At 38.8% G+C, this 17,824-nt stretch overlaps 1 protein-coding gene across 5 annotated transcripts in view; it reads left to right on the forward strand.

Moving 5' to 3' along the window:
* Positions 1–17,824, forward strand: part of mib2 (MIB E3 ubiquitin protein ligase 2) — a 97,303-nt gene that overhangs the window by 12,097 nt on the left and 67,382 nt on the right. For 4 of the 5 annotated variants that reach the window (XM_056240437.1, XM_056240438.1, XM_056240441.1 and 1 more), the window contains exon 2: positions 14,523–14,879. In XM_056240437.1, coding sequence (XP_056096412.1) covers positions 14,523–14,879 — 357 coding nt within the window. Of the gene's footprint in view, positions 1–8,685; positions 8,781–14,522; positions 14,880–17,824 lie in introns of those variants that run through there. The other variant, XM_056240440.1, reaches the window with a different exon arrangement.

Raw genomic sequence — 17,824 nt, forward strand, 5'->3', positions numbered from 1 at the left:
GCCAAGCTTTCGGTCACAAGACCATCCTCAGGGCATACAAAAACTAAATGTCACATTCCATTTAACTGTGTTCAAAACACATCAGGACAATCAACAATAATAACCCACACCTGCAGAGGCCAGGTATGACCAGTTGTAGTCCAATAGTGGGAGTTGTAGTTTTGTTCCCACCAGCTATACAAACTCTTTTGAAATTAAGACTGATTTGTTTCTTTTCTTCAGAAGGATAAAATTGAGATATCTATTTGGGACTGTGAATGAAAACCAGGATTTAATGAAACCTATGTTTAAGCCTAAAAGCACATTTGTACCTCATGTAAACCACCCGTCGATTGATACATTTTGTAGGGTTGTTGAACAGGAGATTTTCGACAAGATGCAGACTACACCTTACTCCCATCAGCAAAATTTGTGTCAGGATGAAAGAAATGTCATTCAAGAGCTTTCTAAAGATACAGATATTATAATAAAACCAGCAGATAAGGGAGGGGCTATTGTTATCCTTAATACAACTGACTATGTAACTGAGGCATATCGTCAACTGAATGATGAAACATTCTATAGGAAACTCAAATGTGACCCCACTATAGATTTTTAAAAAATGATTAGTGAGATGACGACTAAAGCCATAGAACAAAATTGGATAACCAAATAAGAATTCATCTATCTTAATAGACAACATCCAGTCACTCCAGTTTTCTATATGCTTCCTAAAATACACAAAAGCCTTATTAAACCCAAGGGCAGACCTATAGTTGCTAGTAATGAGTCACTATTAGAGCCATTATCAAATTTTGTAGATTATTTCATCAAACCTTTTGTGAAACATCTGCCAGCTTATGTACAAGATTCTACGGATGTTATTAATAAAATCTCTGAACTCCAGGATCTCCCCCCTGATACTATTTTAGCGACGTTTGATGTAGAAAGTCTATATACCAATATTTCTCACGAACAAGGTATTATAGCACTAGAATACTACCTACAGAATCGTCCTGAGGGTGTGAATCCACCCAGCACGTTTATCTGTGATCTAGCATTAACAATCCTCAGATTAAACTTCTTTGTTTTCCATCAGGGAGAATATTATCTCCAAGTTAAAGGCACAAGTACGGGGAGTACCTTTGCCCCCAGCTATGCTAATTTATATGTTGGATTCATTGAACAACAGTTTATTTTTAATGAGGATAGAAATCCCTTCCTGAGTAATATCATTAGATATTTTAGATATTTGGATGATGTCTTGTGTGTTTTTAAAGGGTCACAGGATGAGTTGAATGAATTCACGACTCACCTCAATAGGATGGGTCCTGATTTGAAATTCAGTGTAGAATCCGACTCAAAACGCGTGCATTTCTTAGACATGTGGATCAAACTAGATAAGGGTAGATTAACCACAACCCTCTATCGTAAAGAGACTGATCGCAATTCGTTCCTTTTGGCAAGCAGCTCGCATCCCAGTGCCATAAAAAACGGCCTGCCGAAGAGTCAATTTTACAGACTTAGACGTATTTGCCATTCAATTGAAGAGTTTAAAGAAAATGCTATAGATATGAAACAAAGATTTTTAACCAGGGGTTATCCCACTAAAAGTATTGAAGAGGCCTATAATACTGCCCTCTCTACACCACGATCACACCTTTTGAAAAAGAGTTGTAAAAAGGACAAAAAATTCTCTATCTCCTGCATAACTTCGTTTACTCCAAGATCCTTTATTATTAAAAACACCATAATGACATATTGGCACCTTATATCTGATGATTCTTCTCTTCAGGATAAATTTAAGGATCCACCTTTGTTTGTTTCCAGACGGGGCCCTAACCTTCGCAATAGGTTAGTCAAAGCATGTATAAGATCAGCCCCAACCCAAACACTCTTAGCACCCCTTAGGGATGGGAACTATCCCTGTGGGAATTGTGCCCAATGTAATAACACACACAAGACCTATAACTTTAAACATCCTAGATCTGGTAAGAGCTACAATGTGAAGGGCATTATTACATGTAAAACTAAGAATGTTGTCTACATTTTAAGATGCCCTTGTGATATGGTGTATGTGGGAAAGACCACACATAGTTTAAAACAGAGGATCAGTGAGCATAAAAGCTCGATTCGACGTGCCGACCCTAACTACCCTGTGGCCTGTCACTTTACAGAGGTTGCTCATTCAGTTTCTTCTCTTCGTTTTCAGGGAATTGAGCAGATTAAATTACCTAGAGGTGGCAATATTGATAAAGTGCTATGCCAAAGGGAACTTTACTGGATTCATACTCTGGACGCCTTGCATCCTAAAGGTTTAAATGTGGACTTTGACATGAGTGTCATGCTATAGTCACAGTTGTACGGTCTTTTATAAGTTTTCTATAAGTCTTGAATACTGCAGTTTATGAAGTTGTTACTGATGTTTTTGCAGTCTCCATATACTTATATAGTAAGCATGAATGAATGTGTGTGTATATATATATGCGCCTCTATATATATTTTTTGTATATGTATACTTATGTCGGTTTCTTGTAGTGTGAATTTTCATTTTTCTTTGTCTTTTTTCCATTTTGTTTTTTCACTATGTGGAGTTAGTGTTGATCACCTAAAACTACAACTCCCACTATTGGACTACAACTGGTCATACCTGGCCTCTGCAGGTGTGGGTTATTATTGTTGATTGTCCTGATGTGTTTTGAACACAGTTAAATGGAATGTGACATTTAGTTTTTGTATGCCCTGAGGATGGTCTTGTGACCGAAAGCTTGGCGATTAAAATTGCTTTAAAGGATTCAAGTGTGCAAACAGTTTATTTATTTTCTGAGTTGTTTAGTTGTGTCTGCCTGGCACCTTGTTTATCGTGAGTGCGGTGAAACGCCTTTAAAATATTAATTGTAGATTTTACAAATTGGTTGCATGGGATTTTATTGACAAAATATTTTAGCTTGTCTTGTAATCTTTTTTGATTATCAGATAACATTTTAATCTGTCATATGGTCATGTTACAATCACTTCACTTTTTGGGGTAAATCAAGAAAAAAGTCGACACTGTATTGATGAAACAAAACCACATAATTGTGCTAGATGTGTGATATTAATCTGGGAAACAATAAATACTCTGAAGAGTAGGTTTACACGAACTGAGAAAGTCTAAGTGTTATGTTGAGCCGTTCTCCACTATGTCATTATTTCAAAGAAGAAATTTGCTTATCCAGGCTCAGAAAGAATATTACATTTTGCCATATTTATACAGTAAGAAAAATCTGACCAAATAAATGTTTGTTATAGGTTTATGAAGTGGGCTACACTTGATAATATTCTGTGAATGACAGTAGAGATCCTGCAGGGTTCAGGCTTCTACGATGTAAACATCATGTGTTCTGATAAACCGCGTCGTCTGGTTCTCGTGGCGCTGCGGTTATGCTTTATGATTATTAGAGATGATTAGACTATGACTGAAGCTCGTGTCAGGTCTATGGTCGATTTAGGCGCAGTCTGGATGTTTATAGTTCTCGTTCTTGGTGTGAATGGGCCTTGAAGTCCAATAACTCTATCCCTTAAAACTCTTTCATCACCAGAATGACATATTTCAACGTTTTTTTTCTTCATGTCTTAAAATATCTTGAATGTAACTCGACACCTTGCCTCATTTAGTATGCGTGGCTCTATGAATATGCAGATGAGCCCCGCCTCCACTCACTCACTCAGCTCAGAGATCCACTGGTTGACGATCACACGTTGATCTGATTGGTTACAAGGTCGTTTGTGACGTCAGAAACACCAGCGATTTCAAACCGTGTTTTTGAGACTGTCTTTGGTTCACTGCAGTTTTAAGGAGGAAATACTCAGCAATGCTGTCGACTTATGAACTTACACATGGTGTGTCTTAAAGCATATTAAACACCACATAGACACATAAACAATATTAAAAACTGGAGTTTAAGCCGGACAGTGCTGTGCCTTTAATACCGTGTCTACGGTTACTCTGACGATGAGGGCAGTTTTCTTGTTCTCTGGGTTTGAAGCGTCTTCATCCTCATCCATCATCGGACGCTGCGGCTCGGCTCACTTGTGTGTGTGTGTGTGTTTATATCACGATCCCACATAATGTAGATTTATTAGACGTCTAGTTGTGGTGCTGAAGATGGCAGGTTTGTTCACACAAGCATCTGTCTCGCATCAGACGCATTCCTCACACGAAGTTGACTTTTAAGGGCTTCTGCAGTGCAACGGACACTGTGTGTGTGTGTGTGTGTGTGTGTGTGTGTGTGTGTGTGTGTGTGTGAGAAAGTCTCAGTCGCCTGCTCGGACTGCTTGCGTGTCCCGTGTGGGATAATCTGTGCTGATAAGGCACACAGAGGACTAAACGCTGGCTGTGGTCACATGGTCCTGTTCGGGCACTGTGATTGGCTCAGCAGGAGCGCTGGTCTGTTCGGGGACTGTGATTGGCTCGGTCCAGTAGGTGACGGGGCACGTGGGATTGTGTTGTGAGATGCAGGGCTTCATGGGGTTTTGTGCGTAACACACTCCACAGCAGTGCGACACACACCTGTCGGCAGGTAAAGAGCGTCTGTTGAGCAGGTTAGCCTATAGCTCGCTAGTTTATGTGGACTCGGCTGCATGTGTCGCTATTTTTATGTCATATTACAATGATGTGCATGTTTTCCGCCCGCAAGGAATGTGGAGATTAAGATTAGGTTTAGGGAAGGGTCAGTTGCTTCTGATTATGCATAATGTATAGTAATTACTATAGTAACTGGTTTAGGGTTGCATGTAATTATTCATAATTTACTGTTAGATTTGAAATTGGTGTAAACACTTTATGAGTAGATTTTACAATATAGCTTTTTTATTTTAATTGATGGATCATTAAGTCCTCAATTGCATTGAGTGGTTTCTGAAGGATCATGTGACACTGAAGACTGGAGTAAATTCAGCTTTATCACAGGAATAAATTACACTTTACTGTGTATTCACATAGAAAACAGATGATTTACATTAGAATAATATCTCACTGTTTTACTTTTTTTTATTGGTATTTTTAATCAAATAAACACAGTCTTGGTGAGCAGAAGAGACTTCTTTTAAAAACATTAATAATCGTACCGATCCCAATCGTTTGACTGGCGGTGTGTGTTAATATAGCAGTCCGGATGCTTTGATTGTGATTATACATGCGTGAATCAAACGAACAGCATATCTTCAGTTGGACTGGGAAACTGGGAAAGCTCTGGAATGGAGAACTGGGATGTTGGTGCCGTGACCCGCGTCTGGCTGTCGGGGATGCTGGGTTGGATCTCCTGAATCTGCTGTGGGATAGCCGTGCAGGAGAACGTGCTCGCCGTGTGTGTTTGAGTCCCACCGAGAGCAAAGTCCAGCCCAAACCAACATCTGTGAACACAGGCGAAGCGTCCAGAACGAGCACGAGGCCAAGCTGCGAGTGTGTGTGTGTGTGTGTGTTCTGCTTTAAATGTTTGTAATTACATTGTGTTGCTCAGGGCGTTTTGGTATGAAAGCATGTTTCTGCCATGAAATAAAGTGAATAAGGTTATTGTGACTTTTTATCTCACAATTCTGACTGTTTTCTCATAACTGTGAGATGGAGATCCACACAAATGATCAAATCATATCAGTAATTTGAAGACTAATTTCACCAACAACGTGATTGATTCAGCGGTACCCTCTCTCTCTCTCTCTCTCTCTCTCTCTCTCTCTCTCTCTCTTTTTTTACATGACAATTGAGCTGACAGAGACGTTCTCATTCACCTTTTAATTTACAGTATGATAAAGTAACTGCCATGATATTCTTCCTATATCATAGGAAGGATATAACATCTCGTTTTGTAAGTCTTCATGATTATTGAACAAAATACAGGCAAGTGATAAGACTATAATACCTAATAGTGTTACAATAATAAAAACAGCCCTGACTCCTAAGCTCGATCAAGCTTTATTCTTTGCAAAATAAGTCATCACATTACTGTAATTATATTACTATTGATAATATTATTACTATTATTAGTAGTATTGCATTCTCTAATAAAGAGAGATTTACCGCTGGTTAGTAAGCTCCAGCTGGAGAACACTCACTTCTCACCGGCTCCTCTTGTGCCGGGATGTTTCCTCTTTAAAGTCCCACTCCGATCATATTTTGAGCTATTTTTAAACATTCCCAGTGGTATTTAAATTATGATTATGCCATTTTTAGCCAAAATCACAAAACCTGTGGCGTTTTCTGGGACTTCGCTTCAGCAGAGCGGCAGTAGCGCTGTCTCTCCCGCTAGCTTACACCCCCAATACTGGTGGGGCAACAGTATTATATACACGTTATAACTATTGGCCAGCGGCACACACACACACACACACACACACACACACACACACACACACACACACACACACACACACACACACACAAACATGACCAGCGTCGGCCAATACAATTGTATTCTCTGCGCTAATTTGGGGAAATTTGGTAATGGGTCATTTTTTTTTTGTATTGTTTGTTAAGATAGGACAATATTTGGTCTATTTGAAGATCTGAGGGTGCAAAAAAATCTAAACATTGAGAAAATCACCTTTAAAGTTGTGCATGTATGTTGGCGATTGTGCTGCACTCACTCACAGAAATACATGTTTGATATATTTACAGTGGGAAATTTACTAAATATCTTCATGGAACATGATCTTTACTTAATATCCTAATGATTTTTGGCATAAAAGAAAAATCGATAGTTTTGAATTTGACCCAAACGTGCTGTTTCTGTGGCGATATGCTGATTTCATGCAGCCGCCATTTTGAAATGGAAAGCGAGGCTCCGGTGGGAAGAACCCCGGAAGTACAGATAGACAACAATGCCTTGGACTACCAACCTGAAGCTGCTGCTGCGATTTACACTATTGGATGTTAATATCCAATATAGGATATGTATATAGTTTGTTCCTGCTTCTTTTTTTACTTTCTGAATTATATATATAAAAAAATTCTAAATAACGGCTGCGTGAAATCAGCGTATCGCCACAGAAACACCCGTGCGACTCGAGACTGGTCTGAGATCAGGGTCACACATAAGTCAGCATTTCTTTCAACATTTTATTTTTAGCCTAGTCATTTATAAACTTGACAGTCTTGAGATTTTTTAACAAACACAACCAATAAAACCGCTCCGATCATGTTGTTTTGTACTCTGATCTGTCTACGAGGCGGCCCTTCAGCTCAGGCGATTCAGTGGCACTGAAATCTGTTAGTAGTCTGTGCGGTTCACTGCAGTTTTAAGGAGGAAATACTCAGCAATGCTGTCGACTTATGAACTTACACATGGTGTGTCTTAAAGCACATTAAAAACACCACATCTGCGTTCTGATTCGCTCATTGGGTTTCTTTCCCCTATAGCGGTTATTTTGGAAACAAGCGTCTATAGTCTTTCTATCTCACAAACTTTTAGGCCTGAGTTTTGTTCACAAAGTTTATCGAGTGTCTTCTGTTCATTCAGGTGTTCTTGGCATCGGATGCATTAATTAAGAGTTTCATCAGTTGTAGTTGTTCAGTGCGGTCAGACGGCATGTGTGTGTGTGTGTGTGTGTTTCATGAGGACTGGATGTGTTTGGTCCGCTTCTCTTGGGTTGATGTAATCCCTCTTCAGTGTTGTTTATCCTGTGTGAGTAATGATTGATCTGCTCTCTCTCCTCCTCCTTTAAACCGTGGGTCACCGCTGTGTCTGATGAAAGCCAGATCCTCTACTCTAACAAACCAAAGTACGACTCGTGTCGTTCTAGCGCAAACATACGGGCAGCTGACGTGACGTCATCACGCCGTTTACCCTTTAAATCGATTCGTAAATCACACTGAACGACTTTCGCTGATTCACAGAGTCTGCCGTTAACGATTCACTTAATTCATAAGTTACTAATGCCAAATTTAGGATGTATTTTTGCAAATTAAAATCATATTTAGGTCATGACTATCAGTTGTTAGTCAGCTAAATCTGCTGTAAAAGAGTGAGCAGTAGGAATTTGCTAAATAAATAAACATTCATCGATAGCACTTTTACATTTTAATACTTAAGTGCCCCTGTAGTCAATAATTATATCCCTTAAAACTCATCTTTCATCACCAAAATGACACATTTAAACGTTTTTTCTCTTCATGGCTTAAAATATCTTGAATGTAACTCGACTCCCTCGCCTCATTTAGTATGCGCGGATCTATGAATATGCAAATGAGCCCCGCCTCCACTCACTCCCTCAGCTCAGAGATCCACTGGTTGACGATCACACGTTGATCTGATTGGTTACAAGGTCGTTTGTGACGTCAGAAACACCAGCGATTTCAAACCGTGTTTTTGAGACTGTCTTTGGTTCACTGCAGTTTTAAGCAGGAAATACTCAGCAATGCTGTCGACTTATGAACTTACACATGGTGTGTCTTAAAGCATATTAAACACCACATAGACACATAAACAACATTAAACGCTGGATTTACGCCACAGGGGGACTTTAAAAGTCAAGTACGTTTGTACTTGTATTATAAAATACTGTTACTGGAGTGTTATTTTATTAGGGTATCTGCACTTTTCCTCAAGTACGTGATTTGTGTAATTGTGCTCATTAGACAGTCCTGTGTGGAGTGACTTTCAAAATCCTTTTCTTATCAGGCAGTCTGTTGGGGATCCTGGCTAGCTAGGCCCCCAGTAGGAAGTGTGCTGTCACATTAGCTGGACGAGCTGCTGGAGCCGATCACAGAGTTCGCTTTGAAGATTTCCTCGAGTCCAGCGGGTCTGGGGTTCGTGTCGCTGTCGGTATGAATGAACACAAACCGTCCTGAGCGGAAGTGAATGGCATTTGTGTCTTTGCATGTTCTTAGTCACTCTTATTAATGCATTCCTCATAGCTGCTCGTCTCTTCACAAGTGTCCTTTAGAGAGCAGCTTGTGTTCTTCCTATCGCTTGCAGTGCATTAGTGACGGGCAAGCTGGCACAAACAGCTGCTAAACAGTTGCCAGAGTACATGTCTTTTATTATTATTTCATATTCTGTTTAACAGGGACAATGGACTGACTGTTGGCATCATTAATCATTCATCGTTAAATAACATGCAAAACACCTAACGTTTAAGCATACACTACAGTTAATGATACAATTGCACAAGACAAAGTTACAGAAATGATAATCAAAGTCAAAATAATAATAATAGTAGTACATAAAATAATATAACAAATGACTAAGTTGCAGTGTTTGACTCCTCTATAGCCATATTTTCATGTTTGATTTAAATTGTGCCAAAGTGGAGCGTTATCTAGTGTTGGCCGTGTGTAAACATTTGTTTTTAGTAGAGTTCGTGGTAACACTTTACAATTAGGTAAATTAGTTTATGTATTAACTGACATGAACTAAACATGAGCAACAGCAATACATTTGTTACTGTATTTGTTGACGTTAGTTAAAACAAAATACAGTTGTTTATTGTTAGTTCACAGTGCATTAACAAGATTTATTAAAGTATGAGTAAATGTTGAAATTAACATGAACAAGGATTAATAAATGCTGTATATGTGCAGTTCATGCTTCTAATATAGTTAACCAATGAAGCTTATTGTAAAGTGTTACCAAGTTTTTAATGCACATTTACCAAGTAATGTTGCCTGACTGCTTTATTCTTGTGTGTAAATCATAGTATTATCTGCAAACCTTGGGATTTGTACGTCAGACACAAAGTAAAAGGTCCACGGATCGAACCCTGGGGGACCCCGCCTGAACGCGTGACGAGGATATTAATAGCATAGGGGACAATAAATAGTTTTCTGTATTAGGAAAATTAACAGGTTACTGCTTTTTCTCTATCTTGGACATTTGGACTTGGCCTTGGACTTTAAAGTTGAATGCACTGGTCTCCACTGGTCATAGAAAGGATGGTTGTGGGCTCAGACGTGGACTCGAGTGCGACGACACTGCAGATGTGTTGTAATGTAGATCTGGTCCACCAGACTGACCTTTATCCCACTACAGGCTCATGAAGTGAGGAAGTTGTCTGATGGGAAAAGAGCAGTTCCTCTTTTTAAAGCTTATTTGTGTTTTCGCTATATCACAGCAGCGCTGAGACGTTAATGACCTCATGACATCAGATTCTGAGCATTTTCTCAAGATATGCTGTTTAAATGCTGTTTAATGGTGGATGGGGTGTAAAAATGCACTGATGCATTGATCGCACAATATTATTTCATTGCATTGATTACAGAATTCAGTAATTGTTGGTTGCGATGACTAGGAAATTCTCTCTTAAATGAAAAAAGTTTGGATTTCTGCATTATCATAATTGCACATCCATTTGAGCAAAGCCTAATTGTTTTTTCTTGTGATTTATTATACAGATATTTGGAGAATATAAAAATGAAGCACTTTTAAATAGGTTGACCAAGGTGTACATAAAGTTTAAATAATGTAAAACCAAAAAAAGATATCAAAATTTACAAAAACAATATAATAAAACAATTTGAATTAAACTTTTAATCCACCATAGTTTGTTTAAATAAGTAAGATTTAAACATAGATTTAAAAACAGGCAAAGAAGGTGCTTTTTAAACAAAAAAATGTGTTTTTTTGTTGTTGTTGCATTTGAGATCATTCTAGTTGCAGTCGACAGCCCTGTGTTCCCAATGCCTTTTGTTTGATTGTTGTGGTTTTATAGTACATTTCTGCCTTTTAATTCCGAGTGTCTTTGAAACTTTAGATTTACTGTAGATGCATTCCTAATAATGAGCATGCATTGGTTTACAGCTGGAAAAAAAATTCTTAAAAAGGTCTTAAAAGGATCTTAATTTCTTTAAAGAAATAAGAAATAAAGATCCTTTAAGACCTTTTTAAGAATTTTTTTTAAGACTCCTTTAAAGACCATTTAAAAAAATTAAGACCCTTTTAAAGAAATTATGTCCCTGTTAAGATCATTTTAAAGAAATTAGGATCATTTTAAGACCATTTTAAAGAAATTAGGATCATTTTAAGACCATTTTAAAGAAATTAAGACCCTTTAAAGACCATTTTTAAGAGATTAGGATCCTTTTAAGACATTTTTAAGACTCCTTTAAAGAAATTAAGACCCTTTAAAGACAAATCTAAGTCTTAAAAGGATCCTTAAATCTTTAAAATGGTCTTAAAAGGATCTTGATTTCTTTAAAGGAGTCTAAACAATGTCTCTAAAAGGTCTTAAAAACATCTGTGAGTTCAGAGCTTGCCAGAGCCGGTTTCTGAGCATTGACCTGCACCTGTGAAGGCCAGCGGGGTTCATCGAGCTGTTTCTGTGTAAGCTCAGTGAGAACGCCTCTTCGTACACACTGTGGAGCTCGTCCATCTGTTGGAAGCTCTTATCCGTCCCGTCTGAGACCCTGTGTGCAACAGGTCGAGTGCCTCGAGCGACACCGCATGGGCACAACATCTGCTGCTCTTCTCCGTGGCTGTTGTAGTTATGGGACGAGTTTGAAGACTGTATCTGGTTTAAGCAGCTGGCATATGCTCGCTTATTTAATTAAAGGTGCATGTTTGGCTTCAACAGCTTGTACATGTCTGCTTTCCCTGTGTTTCACGTACCGATGAATAATCACTTTGACTGCGTTCACAAGGTTGCATTCGGGTTGCATTGGATTTACTTTGATATTTTAGAAACAAAGTGAACTTTGAGGCATGAGGGAATATATGCGATTTAATGTCTTGATGAACGAACTTTTGGGTCATTCCGTGTCAAATCAACCAAATTTCAGAAATTTCCCGGCTCAAAATTTAGATTTTGTTCATATTTTTTTCTGAAGAAAGAAACATAAATAGTGATGAAAGACAATTTTCACCTAAGATTTGGAGCTACATTACAGGGGTGTAAAAATGACTTTAGAAAGATGACAGCATCATTATTTTATTCTTACACAGAGATTGGTAGATCTATTAGTGAAATCTGTTGACTTTAGCAATATTTGTTGCATTATAAGCCAACGGTGATAGTTCAAAAATGGGGAAAAGCACTACTTGTGTTTTTCACCCAAAGTTTGCATGCCTGTAACTCAAGAAGTGTTAAAGGTCTCTGGATATCCTTTTAGATTCTGGTTCTTAACAAACTTTTCTTTTGATATCTTCATTTTAAAGGCTCTATATGGTTCAATCCCAGAGATATAGGGATTTCAATGTGGCTCCATCAGTAAATTGTACACATTTTCAGTAGTCAAAGCTTTGCATACAGCTTATACTTTTTTCATTTAAATAGGAATATCTAAAGAACAAATAATGTTGAAACTAGAAATATATCTTTCATTGAACATTGCAGTGTCAAAAATATTTTTTCCAAAGTTTGCATACCTGTAACTCTAAAAGTATTAAAGATATCTCAATATCCTTCTAGATTCTCATTTTTAATAAACTTTTCTTTTGTAATCTTCATCTTCATAAGACCCTATATGGTTAAATCCTATAGATACGGGGATCCCAAAGCGACTCCGAAACCAAACGAGTTACCTTTCAAACAACTTTAAATTGTGTTTAAAGAAGAATAAACAATGTTGAAACTAGAACTGTAGGCTATCTTGTTTCCCTCTATCAAAACAATTGCTTAAAACATAGGCCTCCCTCTCTGAGTGGTTTTTAACGGTCACCATTGGCATTAAATTTGCTCATGCTTTGTGACACTAGTGGTTTCAGAAATGACATTGTATGTTGTCCATACAATGGTGTCTGCCTGTTGCTTTTTTTTTTAAAACTAATATTTAAGAAAGAATATGACTTTTTTTCTTTCAGACGAATACAATCAGAGTTATATTAGTCTCTTCCAAGCTTTATAATGGCAGTGAATGGCTGGAGAAAATTTGAAGTCCATCAAAGTGCCTTTATCCATGATAAAAGTGCATCTGTCCATGATAAAAGTGAATCTATCCATGATAAAAGTGCATCTATCCATGATAAAAGTGCATCTATCCATCATAAAAGTGCATCTATCCATGATAAAAGTGAATCTGTCCATGATAAAAGTGAATCTATCCATGATAAAAGTGCATCTATCCATGATAAAAGTGCATCTGTCCATGATAAAAGTGCATCTATCCATGATAAAAGTGCATCTATCCATGATAAAAGTGCATCTGTCCATCATAAAAGTGCATCTATCCATCATAAAAGTGCATCTATCCATCAAAAAAGTGCATCTATCCATGATAAAAGTGAATCTGTCCATGATAAAAGTGAATCTATCCATGATAAAAGTGCATCTATCCATGATAAAAGTGCATCTGTCCATGATAAAAGTGCATCTATCCATGATAAAAGTGCATCTATCCATGATAAAAGTGCATCTGTCCATCATAAAAGTGCATCTGTCCATCATAAAAGTGCATCCATCTATCCATCATAAAAGTGAAAAGTGCATCTATCCATCATAAAAGTGCATCTATCCATCATAAAAGTGCATCTATCCATCATAAAAGTGCATCTATCCATCATAAAAGTGCATCTATCCATCATAAAAGTGCATCTGTCCATCATAAAAGTGCATCTATCCATCATAAAAGTGCATCTATCCATCAAAAAAGTGCATCTATCCATGATAAAAGTGAATCTGTCCATGATAAAAGTGCATCTATCCATGATAAAAGTGCATCTGTCCATGATAAAAGTGCATCTATCCATGATAAAAGTGCATCTGTCCATCATAAAAGTGCATCTCTCCATCATAAAAGTGCATCTGTCCATCATAAAAGTGCATCTGTCCATCATAAAAGTGCATCTGTCCATCATAAAATTGCATCTGTCCATCATAAAAGTGCATCTGTCCATCATAAAAGTGCATCTGTCCATCATAAAAGTGCATCTGTCCATCATAAAAGTGCATCTGTCCATCATAAAAGTGCATCTGTCCATCATAAAATTGCATCTGTCCATCATAAAATTGCATCTGTCCATCATAAAATTGCATCTGTCCATCATAAAAGTGCATCTGTCCATCATAAAAGTGCATCTGTCCATCATAAAAGTGCATCTGTCCATCATAAAAGTGCATCTGTCCATCATAAAAGTGCATCTGTCCATCATAAAAGTGCATCTGTCCATCATAAAATTGCATCTGTCCATCATAAAATTGCATCTGTCCATCATAAAAGTGCATCTATCCATCATAAAAGTGCATCTATCCATGATTAAAGTGTCCATCATAAAGTGCTCCAGAGGCTCCGGGGGTTAATAAAGGCCTTCTGAAGTGAAGCGATATGTTTGTGTAAGAAAAATACCCATATTTAAAACTTTATAAACTATAATCACTAGCCTCCGACAGACGGCCGTGTGGAGTATTTTTTTATCATAGATGGATGCACTTTTTTGGTCTTCAAATTTTCTCTAGCCATTCACTGGACGGTTTGAGGGTGACTAAATCATGGGCTAATTTTCATTTTTGGGTGAACTATCCATAAGTATTGATTTTAGAATTTGAATATAATTCGACTTTTGCTAATATTTAAGATAGAAATTCGAATTGAGCTTTTCAGCCCATATTAAGGTGTGTTTTCTGTGTGTTTTCAGTCAGCCCTGACCTGTCTCCAGAGACTGCCCTCCTCGGCTCGCTCACGCTCCCGGTTCCCCGCCCCCCGGCAGCGAGTGCTAGCGTCCCGCGAGCGCAGCGGAAGCCCAGTGAGGCCGGGCCGGCGCGCGGCAGCATGGAGGTGGGCATGCGTGTGGTGCGCGGCCTGGACTGGAAGTGGAGCTCGCAGGACGAGGGAGAAGGGCACATCGGCACGGTGGTGGAGATCGGCCGGCAGGGCAGCACAACCACGCCAGACAAGACCGTAGTGGTGCAGTGGGACAGCGGGACCCGAACTAACTACCGCACCGGGTACCAGGGCGCATACGACCTGCTTCTGTACGACAACGCACAGATCGGTACGACCACAAACATCTTTTCCACTTAAAGGTGCAGTCTGTAAGAATGACAGCTAGTGGTCGAAATAGGTACTGCAGTCCAAATTAAAAATATGGGAGATATGTTGTCAAAAGTACCGACTTCGGTACCAAGTCGGTTCTGAAATTTAAAAAATGTGACGCTTTGAGCGGAATCGTAAAGGGCTCTGATTGGCCGCTGTGTTCATGCGCTCATCGTATATGTCTGTGATTGGCTACAATGATCAGCGCACGGGAGCGTTTGAAAGTGTTTTGAAAAACGGGAGCGGGAGCGTTTGAAAGCACCGGACCGATCCGCTGTGTAAGCGCTCGCGTGTGTGTCCGTGTAAGGCCTGGGACACACTGGCTGCGTAGCGTGAGCGTGGCGTTTCTGTTGCGTGGCGGCTGCGTGGCGTTTTCTGTGTCTTTGCACACCAGAAGCGTGTCTGACGCGGCGCTGCTGCTGCTAGGTGACGTACAGGGAGGACGTATTGTGGAAGCCCTATACTTTATGTTAAGCATAAATATAAAGCCTACTGATAAAGACACTGTCAGCAGTATTGACAGCAAAATAGACTACATAATATTTCGTTCTGTATTGACAGGTGCAATATTTGAAAATTTTATTTATTTATTTATTATTTAATTATTATTTATTTTTTAAATTATAAAAAATAAATAACATATATTTAAATTATATGAATGTATTTTTAAATTATATGTATATCTGAATTTATGTCAAAACCTAGACTTTCAACCATCAAAATGTAATTTATTAACATGTATTCGTGTACAAAATAACATATAAACACATTTTCCTATTTTATTTTGCCTGGAAACGCTTCCAACACGCTTGCGTGTCGCGTGAAAAATAGGCGTCGGTTCTATTTCTAGCATGCACGCGTTTTCACGCAGACTGTCTGCCAGCTCTAACCTGTTAACATGGGAGCCGAAATAAAAACAGACACAGCAGCTGAGACGCTTACGCCACGCAGCCAGTGTGTCCCAGGTGTGTGTCCGTGTGTGTCTGTGTCAAGCGGCAACCTCCCTGTCTCTCTCTTGAAACCAACACGGAAGTGAATTAAACTGCAATTCATCTACTGACCGCTTGAGGCCGGCTGCAGAAGTGAGTCAAATCTGCATCTCCCCCATGTTAAAGTGCCCAACTTTACAGCAGAAAAAACATGTTTACAGCCTGGAGCAAAAAGTGGTTTTAGTCTTTATAGCTTATTTTGCCCTTCATGACAACTGTGAGGGGGTGAATTTTTTTACAACTCAAGATGGCGACGGCCGGCCCCGCCCACTTTAGGCTTCAAAAACGCTCTTCAGAAACCTACGGGTGATGTCACGGACACTACGTCCATATTTTTTTACAGTCTATGGTCTGTGTAAGCGCTCGCGTGTGTGTCGCGTGTGTGTCTGTGTAATCGCTCGCTGGAGAGCGTCATTGATGTATATATACAACATGTTTTTGAAGCATTGATTATTGTAGCCAATCACAGATATATGATGAGCGCGTTTGAGCTTCAGCAAGAGCCAATGAGGTTAAAAAATAATGGCTATTGCGTTGGCTGGGATAAACCTACTAACATCCATTGCCATGATTTTTGGAATGACTTATTGGGAAAGGAACAAAATTATGTTTTAGTCGAATAACATCGGTTAATGGAAACGCTGTTATTTCGTTTTTCTATCGACATTTAACAAATATTGCAAAGGTTTGGTGCAAATCTGTAATGGAAACCAAACCAGGCTAGTGACTCTCTGGGAAAACACGAGAGGCGGGATGGAGGTTTTGTGTTTGAGAAAGTGGAATTAGGAACCGGTGAAAACAAAACAAGCAGATTTTTAATAAGATAAGAACCAGAATTGAGAAAAATTCATAGATGTTTAAATCGAGGTTATGATATTCTCTATATCAGAGTCAGTGTTTCTGAACTCCTGAAACGCCTCCACTGTAGTCTTGAGTTTCTCCCGGGAACGAACACGTCTCAATATTCCTCATTATAATAATTCATACACAGAATAAAAAATAACTAACTGGTTGAGTTAGTTAGTAGTGTGTTAAACTGGCGGTTATGGAAAGGGGCGGGACATTTCCCAAACACACTTGAAGCGCTCGACCAATCACAACACACTGCTCCATCCGACCAATCAGAGCACAGTGTGCTTTTCAGGAGGAGGGGCTTCATAGAGACAGGAAGTAAACAGAGCGTTACTGACAGACTGGGAAGAGAGGAGCCGCAACAATGGAGAATATGAGGAGAATAATCAACATTCAAGCAGGAAAACCTGTTCTAGTAGAGCCTGAAACACATCAAGAGTTTGAAGAAGGGCTGAATAGGGAAACTTTAAAGTGAGTGTTTGCTCTCAGTTGTGCAGGATCTGTCCTCTGTAAGGTTTGTTCAGTGCTTCTGTCAGTGTGTGTTAGCACATGAGCGGTCGTTTACTCCCTCAACTGGTGGCGGTGTGTATTGCGCTCGTGGATCTCTCTCACACACACACACACACACACACACACACACACACACACACACACACACACACACACACACACACACACACACACACACACACACACACACATGCAGTGGCTGCAGGCTTAAACTGGCTTAAATAGTTACGCCACAATCCTCTACATCCCTGAAGTGATTATATTTCTCTCAGATAAGGGAGATCAATATCTGCCTGTCTGACAAATTGCATTGGAGTCCTATATATATATATATAAGATTGTGCACTGCAAAAAATACTTTTCTTACTTAATATTTTTGTTTTGTTTCCAAATATCTATTTATTTTTAAATCAAGATGCATTTACTAGATGAGTAAAATGCCATAAGATATTATGTCTTGTTTTCTGTGGAAATAAATCTAAATTCAGTGAGTTTTTGCTTAAAATAAGCTAAATTATCGGCCAATGGAGTCAGAAAAAAAATCTTAATTCAA

This window comes from Rhinichthys klamathensis, unplaced genomic scaffold, assembly GCF_029890125.1.
Source record: "Rhinichthys klamathensis goyatoka isolate OS25496 unplaced genomic scaffold, OSU_Roscu_1.1 h1tg000599l_1, whole genome shotgun sequence".
Classification (NCBI taxonomy): domain Eukaryota; kingdom Metazoa; phylum Chordata; class Actinopteri; order Cypriniformes; family Leuciscidae; genus Rhinichthys; species Rhinichthys klamathensis.